The sequence below is a fragment of the Pseudophryne corroboree genome, chromosome 1, assembly GCF_028390025.1.
Source record: "Pseudophryne corroboree isolate aPseCor3 chromosome 1, aPseCor3.hap2, whole genome shotgun sequence".
NCBI classification, from domain to species: domain Eukaryota; kingdom Metazoa; phylum Chordata; class Amphibia; order Anura; family Myobatrachidae; genus Pseudophryne; species Pseudophryne corroboree.
Window position 1 is genome coordinate 269,840,864 of NC_086444.1, and position 12,959 is coordinate 269,853,822.

Sequence of the window (12,959 nt, forward strand, 5' to 3'; positions counted from 1 at the left end):
ACCGTTTTTTGGGAGTGTGCGGAAAAACGCAGGCGTGCTAGGATAAAACGCAGGAGTAGCTGGGGAAACGGGGGAGTGGCAGGGCGTGTTTGTCACATCAAACCAGGAACAAAACGGGCTGAGCTGATCGCAGTGTAGGAGTAAGTCTCAAGCTACTCAGAAACGGCTAAGAATTATTTATTCGCAATTCTGCTACCCTTTCATTTGCAATTCTACTATGCTAAGATACACTCCCAGAGGGCGGCGACCTAGCGTGTGCAATGCTGCTAAAAGCAGCTAGCGAGCGAACAACTCGGAATGAGGGCCATTATGCGATGTCGCTCATGGAGCATATCACATAGTGTCTACTCACCGGTAGGGATTTTGAGCTTGACATGCCTGCTGTAGAGTGTAAAAATATGCCACACAGCATACAAAGTAACTTTTCCAGTAATCAAAAAGGAGTTGAAACAGTGTCAATAGAGTTAGGAAAAGTGTCACAGTGGGGGTCATTCTGAGTTGATCGCACGTAGCAACTCTTCGCTGCCCGTGCGATCAACTAGATGCTGCCTATGGGGGAGGGATTTCTTGCATAGCAAGTCTGCAATCGCTTGTGCAGCCCTGCTATGCAAATAAGGTTTTGTGCTGATCAAGACCAGGGTAGGAGTTACTTACCCTGTGCGATCACTCCTGCGATGCAGGTTCCGGAATTGACGTCCGACATCCGCCCTCCAAACGCCTGGACACGCCTGCATTCAGATCTCCATGTCCGGAAAATAGTGAGTAGACGCCCCGGAACGCCTTCCTCCTGTCAATCTTCTTGCGATCGTGGTAGTGATCGCTTTCGTCTGTCTTCATGTTGTTGCCCAGCGACGGCCGTCGCTGGGCAATGACGCGCCTGTGAATTGCGGCCACCCCGCATGCGCAGAACCGACCCATTTTCACCGCTGCGACAAACAGCAGCGTGCATACCGGTTGGAATGACCCCCAGTATCCAAATGGCTTCTCTGTGTAGTAACAATGAAGCTTATTTGATATTAGATAGCATGAGTACTCACAGTTCTATAGAAGTACTTTTAGTGTGATGATCAGAAACAACCCTATGTACCCCTTAGAAGGGAATGAACCTGCCTTATGTGTCTATCCGAGGGTGTATTCACAGACTGGTGTCTCGTATTTCAGACATGCAAACTCCTCGAGAGCTTTCTGTGACTTGTGCTGGCTTTTCTGATAGCTAACAGCATTTGCAACACCATGTGCAATTGGCACTGTGACTTAAAGATAACACCTCCTCTTCCACAGGGTAGCAGTTACACTAGTTATAGGAATTAAACATTACATGAAAAAGCTACCTGTACTGCATACTGCTGAGTACCATCAGATAAAGTACTGCTTATATTTGTCAGTCACCTGTGCCACAATCATTGTAAAAGTATCCTGTGTTAAAATAACTATCAGGAAACATAACACAATTAGTAAGACAGAACCCTCTGCAACACGCTAAACTAGGTGGCCTCACGATATGCCTTACACTGAAAGAAAAATTACCCTAGTAAATGTTAGAAAACACAGTTTGCATTTTATGTAATATAATTGTATGTTACATTACCAGAAATTTTGCTTTCAGGTGAATATTAGTATACTTTGGCTATATAGACTGCCTAGGCCAGCTTTACACTGGCATTTCTTTTCAGTACCAAAGCCAAAATAATGTTTTGCTTATACCTGATACACGTTTATGTGTTAAGTTGTTATAAAAAGATAAATAACTCGATGTAACGTTTAGTATCATGAGGCAGAAGACTGAAAGCCCTTTTGGCAGTGTTGTACTAGATGAAATGTGAAGAGTTCATCTTTAAAAATCCATTACAATTGGCACCAGCTTTGTGCAAGATGATCACAAAGGTTTCTGGCAGGGACTTTCTTACAAATGTTTTATAAGATAAAAATATTTTCAGTTGACTTGACAACCATGGGCTCAACTTGCAATTCATTTATTTGCCCAATGCTCTCTGTAGCAAAATAAATAAATAAAAGTAATTAAATTGTGTATTTATTTGTACACATAGTATTCCATCCAGTGTTATTTATGCATAACATCTTCCAGATATAAATGCAGTATAGTAACATTTTCCTTGACATCATGAAATTTTAAAGCCTCAAAAGGCAAATTGTTTTACACTATATTACCCAATCGGAGAGGATAGCCAGAGCCTCCTCTGTAACTTTGTACACAGAAAGGTATAAATATGGCTCTGGGATGCCTTAAAGCTCAAACTCTAAATGAGTAGTGTTACAAATTTACTCTACATGTTCTGATAAACTAATAATGTCATAAATAAACAGACAGACGAGAACTGTAGTTAGTATTTGCACTTGTGCTCAAAGGGTGTATCTCGTGTAAAGAACTGATGGTTTTCACTCTCTTCCTATGTAAAAGACATAGGTGTTGGAATGGAGGGGGTGGGGGGTGGGAAGGGGTTTGCTTGTCCCCCAAAATATTTGAAAGATGCCAGTCAATGTACTGGGTCGCCGGACACAGTGTGGCCACCATCTAGGTTTACCACGGGTAGTGTCAGGATGAAGATAATACCCTTTCCAGCTGCTCCGCCTCTTCTCTCCCCACAGCCCTTCTCCACTCGCATTCAGGGCTCCACTCCACCCTGCACCAAGCTCCACCCCCTACAGTGTGTGGAAATTTACAGTGAGGGCTGGTCCCTCTCCTGGGATTAGTCCTGCGCCCTTCTCACCTCCCACTTCATATGTTCTTCTCCTGCTCCCCATTTGTCCTTTCTCTCCCTACCTCACAGCACCTCCCTTCCCCTAGATAAATAGAAATATATCTGTTAGGTAGGTGGTTTGGTGGGTAAGTCCATTGTGCTGCTCCTGGTAATAGAGCATCTCAGTTTAGTACTTCGCTGCAACACTAAATAGATGGATTTAAAGTATTAATTAACATAATGGTTAGTAAAAGTTTTACAATATTATAAGACAACGATAAACCTTTCCATGTGGGGAAGCCTATAATTGCAATTTAATTGGATATTATCATTCATATAATACTTTTAATATTGTGGTGTTTTTGACCTCTCTTTACAGATTAGGCTCTGGGTTATCTATTATGATCTTCCTCTGCTTGGTCTCTCTGAAGATTTCATCGAAAATGTTTTTCTTTAATTATATCACAAACATCTGTCATATTACCTTTTATTGTATGATATTTAAACTAGATTTATGCACTTACAAAAATGATCTATACTAGTAAAAGGATCCAGCATGTGCCGGGCCACCATGTCCCGCCCCCGTATATCTCCCACCCCCTCTGTCTGCTGCTCTGCCCCTCCCCCTTCTGTTCTGCTCCATCCCGCCTCTGCTCTGTGCTGTCCTCCCCCACTCTCTCCCATGTGCTGTCCGCTGCTGTGTCCTGCCTCTGTCCTGCTGTCTCCCTCCCAGTTCTGCATACTCACATTTATTGTGAGGGGTCTTTCTCCTCTCCTGCTGGGGTCTATCCATTCTCCCTAGGAGTGGGAGCCATTGGAGGAGCAGCATGTCCCACAGTGGGTATGACTCCTCCCACTAGTGTCAGTGATACACAGTAGGGATTAATGGGGCAGTGATAGAGAGAGACAGTGGGTGGAGGGAAAAGGAATGACATGGAGAAGATTTTGGAGTGGGGAAGAGAGAGGAAAGGGGGAAAGACAGACAGCAGCGGGGAGAAAGTGTTGGAGGGTGGGGGAGTGTGGGGCAGATGTATTAACCTGGAGAAGGGATAAAGAAGTGATAAACCAGTGATTAGCGCAAGGTTATAACTCACCAACCAATCATTACGGATTTTAAAAATGACAGTTAGGAGCTGATTGGCTGGTGCATTATCACCTTGCACTTACCACCACATTATCCCTTCTTTATCACTTCTCGAGGCTTAATACATCTGCCCCAGAGAGAGAGAAAGAGAGAAACAAAGGTGAGAGGTGGAGAGAACAAGAGGAGGGGTGGTGAAGATAGATAGAAGTAGTCCTATATGAGGCTAACACTGCTCCTCAACTCTATGGGGGGAATTCAATTGTTTTGCCCACTCACGGCCACTAAATGGTGCCCGACGGAGCAATTCAAGTGTTGCTCCATACGGGCGGGCACAACAGCCAGCGCTGACATTACTGTTATGTTGTTCTGTCATTTTGGCAGGCTGGTAAATTGTAAATAAATAAAAACCTGGCAGCAATGGGCGTTACGGGTGGTGATACAAATATAAATAGAAGTCATTCTGCAAGTATTCCGACCAGACACTGATGGAAATATGCATTCCAAACATACATACAGATGTAATTATCTGTGTATTCTCCTACAATAACTGCCGCTGTGTCTGAGGAAAAGCTGTCAGAAGGGATGCTACATCCTTCAGGCAGTGGTACTGCTTAAACTCAGATTAACAGTTAGATTAACCTGCAGTTTATCTGTTTACATTCATGTAGCAGACAGCTGTACAAATAAATATCAAATATATCTTACAAAATGCATATATATCAAAATGAACACCTTGTATTACACAAAACTAGAATGCCATGAATTTACATTTAAGCTAATCTAGCAATAAGAATTTGAAGCTAAGTCTAATCAGTTTTAAAATGTATCCATCCATCTGCGCTATCCTTATCATAAATGGTGACTGTGGGGGTAATTCCGAGTTGATCGCAGCAGGAAATTTTTTAGCTGTTGGGCAAAACCATGTACACTGCAGGGGGGGGGGCAGATATAACATTTGCAGAGAGAGTTAGATTTGGGTGGGTTATTTTGTTTCTGTGTAAGGTAAATACTGGCTGCTTTATTTTTACACTGCAATTTAGATTGCAGATTGAACACACCACACCCAAATCTATCTCTCTCTGCACATGTTATATCTGCCTCCCCTGCAATGCACATGGTTTTGCCCAACTGCTAACAAAAATCCTGCTGCGATCAACTTGGAATTACCCCCAGTGTGTGTATCCATAGAGAATATCCTGTTGTTCACAAAATTGTGATCACGTCATATCTGATCTATTCTGCTACCACTGCTCATGCAATGTGACATTGCTACCTACATGGAAACAGAATATAATAAGAATGTTTTATCCATTACAGCCCCTCCTTTAGTAATGCATATTACAATCAAGTTCTCAGTTTGTTTCAAACTAATTTCCTAACTTCCCTGATCTTTGGTCATTTAACTCCAGGTTGACTTCTAATATCCTTATTTTCCAAAAATGATATGCTTTATTTCTTATGATATATAATTACAATTTACAAACTTCATTCTGAAACAAAGCAAGGTACTGTACATGTATGACGTGGTCCTCATATGTGGGTGCTCCTGTAATACTGTAGCCAATGGAGAACCTGACATGCCTTGAAATCCTCAGTGTAGTGCTTTAGCTACTGTTTAGTGAGGGACCAAGAATAGAAGAAAAATACATATTAGTTTACACTGTTTGATAAATGGTGAATTGTCATTACATAGTAAATACAGTAAACTCCCCTTGTTGGTGTAATAAATACACTTTTAGACAAACTAAGTTAAGAGCGTTGAGATCAATACCTAATGAATGCCAGTTTGTAGGTGACCAATTATATCTGCCAAAAATAAAAAAAGAAGATAATATATCAGCAGATAGGGAGATCACGATTGCAAACTTTTACTGTTGATGAATTTATGCTTTTTAATGGTTGAACTTTTATAGTATTTATAATTTCCTGAGGTCCATCAGTGTTGGCTGGATAACTTGGAATTTTACTTATTATATGTGGTATCCGGACTATAGACCTACGCTAAAAAGGTCTACAGTCAATAGGTCTACCACTAATGGTAGACATGCATTAGGTCGACCAAGTCAAAAGGTCGACAGGAACAAAAAGCTAGACCGTTCAAAAGGTTGACAGGGTCAAAAGGTTGACATGGTCAAAAGATCTACATGACAATGGTCGACACTCATATGGTAGACACAAGTTTTTTAAATTTTGTTTTATTTATTTTTTACTTTCTCATACTTTACCATCTACGTGGACCATGATTGGGAATAGTAACCTTGCCCGCGAGCCATGCGAGGGGACGTGGTACACTAATGGGGCTTGTTTGTGGCAGAAAAGTGACAATACACCCAAAAAAAACTAAAAAAATTGTCTACCTTTTTTGTGTCGACCATTTACATGTCGACCTTTTGACCATGTCAACCTTTCCTACTATCTACCTATTATATGTTGACATTTTAACCCTGTCGACCTAATGCATGTCTACCATTAGTGGTAGATCTATTGACTGTAGACCTTTTTAGTGTATATCTAATAATCCACACCCATTATATGTATTAGTAATGATCCAACTGACTATGGAACAACATGCTCCCTACATATTTTCTACTTATGGCACATGGTATTGTAAAGAAAATAACCAAGACATTTGTTATATCAGGTTGGGTATGGGTGACCGCCGGTCACTCTACCGACGTCAGGATCCGGATGTTTAGATTGCCGGTGCACAGGGGAAGGGGGCGGGTGGGGGGTTGTGAGCGCAATGAAGCCACTTACGGGCTCGCTATGCTTGCCATGCAATGGGCTCGGTGCGCTCGCCACAGGTTCTGTTCACACTCTATGGGTGTCGTGGACACCCACAAGTGGGAATAGTTACATAACCGCATCATATCATGACATGAAACTGTCCTAGGATTAAAAAAAAACATATTTAATATGTAATTTCCATTAGAATAATAATGACATTTGTAACTATAAAAAGGTACTTAGAATGGCAGGACTGTAGCACAAACTCTTAATCTGCATTTCTTTCACATGATGTTTTTTGGGGTTGTGTAATGTATATGTGAAAGTCCACTAGTGCACATTTAATGTTCTTTAACCATGTTGTGACGCTACTCATGTGTACTTGCTCAATGTCAATGCAAACGAATTTGTAACAATGAAGCAATGTTTTAATAAAAATGTTATACTTTAAAAAAAAAAAAGGTAAAATAAGGACATTGTTGCTTCAGGATTAGCTACAACAACCAAACATATATTTCATTAGAGCCCATATTTCAATCCATAGTCTCATCTCTTCATTATCCAGAACTGCAGCGAAAATCAAACTTGTGTTTCTTTTGTCCCTTTCTCAGAAAATGTATTATTATTAGTAGTAGTATTGTTTATTATTATTATTATTATTATTATTATTAATATTATACTTTATTTATATGGAACCACAATGGTTCCACAGCCCCTAACGGAGTACATAAACAAATAAGCAGAGCAAGAAAACAGTGACTTACTGTACAAGACAATGTAAAACAAGTACATAGTATATAAATCTTTCATGTTTCATTAAAATATAATTCCTTAAGGGCACTAGTTGACAATATGGATCTATTTGGTTTGCAAGTTTATGATATCAAAGACATTAAAGTCACATTTACCATGGTTTTCTTGATTCCTATATATGATAGTATTATGTTTTTATACACCATTTACAGGGATTACATATGTTTTACCGGCGGACGGGATGCCGGCTGTCAATATCCCGACAGAATGCCGGCAGCAGGGCGAGCACTAAGAGTCCCCTTGCAGGCTCGCTGCGCTCACCATACTGCAAGCTTGGAGGCTCGCTGCACTCACCACAGGATCTATTCCCACTCTATGGGTGTCGTGGACACCCACGAGTGGGAATATCCCTGGGGCGCTGGGATTCTCTCTATTGGCATTGTCCGCTGCCAGGATTTTGGCGATGATATCCTGCACGCCGGGAACTGCAACCAATTTACATTATGTCTCAGTTCTGCCAAGTTATGAACATGTTAGAGCATTGTAAACTGATAAAAAAATGTACAATCCCAAGTATGAGAATACTGATTTGGTTTAGGAAATTTATTTGTAATTTTGAGTCTGCTTTGTTTTTCTTGACATGTGACGAAATCAGCATGGGTATTAACCATGACAATGACCACCCATCCTGCGCAGATGGCCTTCACATCATGTCAGGAGAATGGATCAAGGGCCAGAATCTTGGCGATGTTTCATGGTCCAGATGCAGCCGGGAAGACCTTGAAAAATTCCTTAGGTAATTATCTTGATTTCTGGTAAATGATGAATTGTGATGTGATATGCTGTGATCAAAAGACCTTCACGTTGATTGTGAATTACTTTTGTAGAAGTCGCTTCATAAGTAATTTAAATGTCTGTCTCATCAACACACATAATTAATCATACCAATTTACTGATGCCCACAATGCATATCAAGTGTAACATTGTAAATGGTTTAAGTCATTCACCTTCCACTTCCTTCATATGTTATTATATTGTCTCCTACAATCGAAAGCAGATGGCAAACTAATGAGTCTCCAGAACACAAATTATTTAAATAAACATTTTGTTAATTTCACTTGTTACTTACATATTATACTAACGACTGCTTCGTGTATAGAAATAATCCCTTTAAATTGTATATAATTCAAAGACGTGCTATTATTTTATACTTTCTGTGACATGTGTATAATCACGTTTAGGTCAGTCTTACAGAAACTGCTATAATATTTTCAACTCAGTGTCACTGTAATTGACATTGAACAGTTTCCCATTTTGTTTCATCTTTTCTTTTTGTCTTTTTTGATTTATTGCTTAATCTACATGCTGACAGAATGTGTCCCTATCACAGAACTTTCCAGATGTGGACTCATTATACCACTAACTATTGGTGCTACTGCAGACAGACTGTGTCCCTATCATAGACCATCCCAGATAAGTGCCCACTATGCTACATATACCCCTTTTCCACCTACAAGCACGGGTCGCAGCTGGGAGCCTGACACGGGAGCGACCCGGCTGCGACCCGTGCTCAGCCCCTTTCCCATCAGCAGTCACCAACCCGGCATATTGCCGGGTTGGTGACGCTGCTACTGATGCAGCAGGGGCGGCGCTGGGAGATCACATGATCTTGCAGCGCCGCCCTTCCATACAGTGTAAACGGGAGCCATGTTGCATTGACACGGCTCCCATTTACACTACAACCCTACCCGGATCATTCCCGTGTCCTACCCAGGTAGATAGCCGGGTAGGATTCACGGGTCACTTGATCCGGGTTTTTGCGGGGGGACCCTTTTTCACTTGCAAAAAACATGGGTAAATGCGCGCCCCCATGCATTTACCCGTGTTTTTTGAGCTAGTGGAAATGGGATATACTGTAATAACTATTGGTGGTACATTCAGGCAGACAGTGTCCTAGTCACAGAACATCCCATATGTGGACTCAGTATGCCACTAACTAATGGTGCTACCTGTAGGCAGGCAGTGTCCTAGTCACAGAACATCCCAGATGTGGAATCAGTATGCCACTAACTAATGGTGCTACCTGCAGACAGACAGTGTCCTAGTCACAGAACATCCCAGATGTGCACGCAGTATGCCACTAACTAATGGTGCTACCTGCAGACAGACAGTGTCCTAGTCACAGAACATCCCAGATGTGGACTCAGTATGCCACTAACTAATGGTGCTACCTGTAGGCAGGCAGTGTCCTAGTCACAGAACATCCCAGATGTGGACTCAGTATGCCACTAACTAATGGTGCTACCTGCAGACAGACAGTGTCCTAGTCACAGAACATCCCAGATGTGGACTCAGTATGCCACTAACTAATGGTGCTACCTGTAGGCAGGCAGTGTCCTAGTCACAGAACATCCCAGATGTGGACTCAGTATGCCACTAACTAATGGTGCTACCTGCAGACAGACAGTGTCCTAGTCACAGAACATCCCAGATGTGGACTCAGTATACCACTAACTAATGGTGCTACCTGCAGACAGACAGTGTCCTAGTCACAGAACATCCCAGATGTGGACTCAGTATGCCACTAACTAATGGTGCTTCCTGCAGACAGACAGTGTCCTAGTCACAGAACATCCCAGATGTGGACTCAGTATGCCACTAACTAATGGTGCTACCTGCAGACAGACAGTGTCCTAGTCACAGAACATCCCAGATGGGCATGCGGTATGCCACTAATGGTGCTACCTGTAGGCAGACAGTGTCTAATCATAGACCATCCCAGATAAGTGCTCGCTACTGCACATTTATCATTGAGTGATAAAATGCATTGTGAATGATAAAACTTGTTGCATATGATAAATGGTGCTCCAGCAATCAGCTGCCAACTGTCATTTTTCTAACACATAACAGTAGCTGAACACATGACAATTGGGAGTTGATTGGTTGGAACACCATTGATCTTACACAATGAGTTTTATCACTTGTTGATAAATGAACCCCTTATTGTGCAGTATGCACATGTGCAGCTGCCCCGCCTTCTAGCTTCCTTCATCATTGGCTCTGCTCTTGTCCCGACTTCCTCGATTGGCTCCTTTCTTACAGTCTTGTCAATATACTGTATAATGTTGCTATGGCCACATAATTTGCTGAGGATGGGTATGTTTTTATTGGGGACCACAGGGTTCATTCAAAGCAAAACAATTCTTTTCTAAAATGTACATGAGATAAAAGAGTTATCTGGGAATGGACTTAATGGAGTGGGACTGTTTCGCTAAATCTAGATCAGACTTTGGTAATGCAAGTTATAGGCAATACACTGTTGATATACTCTCACATTTTGTAGGGAAAAGTTGAGTGTTGCCCTTTTACATTTGTTATGGAATCTAGGTAGAAACATATCTATGTATCCATTAATGCAGCAGGGTGGGGTGTTCATTGTTAAGTAGTTATACTTTATATACTTTATTATGTCTCTAGCATACTAACTTTAGTATTTTGTGTGGGTTCATCTTTATAAGTAGCTAGTTACAGTACCTTTTCTAAGCAATTCCTCAGTGTGCTAGTTATGCGGCTTATTTCATGAAGAATGTATTTGGATTTCTGGCCTAATGGAACCCAAAATGAGTATAATATTTTCATACTATAAACAAATTTGTGATATATTGTACTCAGAGGCGTCACCTTGGTAACACGTGGTCTGGTTTGTAGACTCCATGCACATGCCGCAGATGCGCTGCTTAAAAGGGGTGTGGCTTCACGGGTGACACAGGGAGTGGCCTGCACCCCCGTAGTGATGCCACTGATTGCACTCACCCCTCGCAGTATTTAAGACATGTACATATTTTGTGATGCAAATCAGTTCTGTCTCTGCTGTACATCAGAGCACATCCTCAATAAATAAGGACAACAAACATATAAACTATGAGATAAAGGAATGATTACAGAGTGGCAAGAGTCATTTCAGAAAGTTCTTGGTGGATAGGGGAAAGCATTTATCCGCAATGTGCAATGGCTTTTAAACCGTTAATCTGCAAAGGGGAAATAATGTAGTTACTTTGTCAACGGTCATGCAATCAACAGTAAATATATCAACAGCATGTTATCAACGGGAGATTGCTGACATTAATTTAATATTACAGTATGTAAAGCATTGTAACTGTGTTGGCAATATAACTTTAAACATCATAAAGCATCATGTTTTAAAGTTATAATACCAATACCATTGCAGTGTTTTATATAACATTACAAGATATATTTATCTTCAACATTACCTGTATATACCCTTGAGGTGTTCCTTTTAAACTACTTATTTCATAACTATAATATTATATGGAATATCAGTTATAACAAGAGTGCTCAACATGCAGCTCTCCAGAATGCCCTGCAACAGTTTTGCTATTAGGGAATACTAAACTGTGGCAGGGCATGCTGGCATGTCTAGTTCCACAACAGCTGGAGGGACGCATGTTGAGCACCCCTGAGTTATAAAAATAATTCCCTTAAGATGGCCAGCTGCCTCTCATCTGCAGTAGCCCTGTAGTAGTCCTCATGTTGAGGCTGATTTTTATGAGGTTTGATCTTACAGGGCCTGATTCTGTGTTGTGCAGAAAAACAAATGCAGTGGCGTATATTGGTGATCACCTGTCTGTGAGTTTATGCAAATGAAATACAAACTCCTTCCAGAGTGTACATATATATAGGCGAATGTGCAAGGACTGAGATGCCCACTATTAGCACCCATGCAGGGGCATAACAAGGGGTTTTGGCGCCCAGGGCAATTTTAAAACAGCGCAACCCTCCACCCTCAGCAATAAAAATACAAATAAATTATACTTACTGTACCCGGATAGACTCTGGGCTCTAGGGTCACTAGAAAACCCTAGTGTTGTCCCAAAGTCTAGTGTGCATGAGAAAATCTTTGGGAAAATTACCAGTGCACCATTTTCCCAGTGGTTTCTGCAGCACTGCTGCTACCGGCGCAGGACATCGGAGGGTAAGTATTACAAAACTGGGTGCAGCGTGTGCACCTGGGTAGGACAGGCATGCCCCCATCTGCCATGGTGCCCAGGGCAAAGTGCCCCACACGCACCACCCTTGTTACGACACTGAGCCTGTGTATGCTGATATACTCATTAGCGCATCCTTATACACCACCATCAGTCACACCATCGGAAATTACACTAGCCCTGTGGCAGGTGCAGTTTTTCCACCTGTCCATTGCCTCATATGCTCGGGTTGTACATCTGTAGACGCCACCCAGTCACCACCCTAGAAAACATATAACTTTCCTCCGCCTTTCTGACACTGACTGTCCCGATCGCAACAGTACCTTTGTAACGCATGTGTCATAGGGGCTTTAGAAATTATCGTACATGTGCAGTTGTAAATAATAGCTTAACTATGAGAACATCAGTATTGTGTGCAGATTACATGTGAATCACAATCAGACCCGCAGTCTCTGGTAACTCATTAAAAGTGTCCCCAGTTATTTTGGGGTTACTTGTGCAATTCCATTGGTGCAGCTATGTTGTAAGATGCGTTAATGTACTCACTTTGGCCCTCATTCCAAATTGTTGTTCGCTCGCTAGCTGCTTTTAGCAGCATTGCACACGCTAGGCCGCCGTCCTCTGGGAGTGTATCTTAGCTTAGCAGAATAGCGAACGAAAGGTTAGCAGATCTGCTACTAAATATTTTCT

The 12,959-nt window shown here is 41.7% G+C and overlaps 1 protein-coding gene across 1 annotated transcript in view; it reads left to right on the plus strand.

The window, feature by feature from the left end:
* ADAMTS19 (ADAM metallopeptidase with thrombospondin type 1 motif 19) overlaps positions 1–12,959 on the plus strand; it is a 512,659-nt gene that overhangs the window by 248,894 nt on the left and 250,806 nt on the right. Inside the window, exon 9 of the mRNA XM_063964256.1 lies at positions 7,919–8,059. Within this exon, the coding sequence (XP_063820326.1) occupies positions 7,919–8,059 (141 nt within the window). The remainder of the gene's footprint in view (positions 1–7,918; positions 8,060–12,959) is intronic.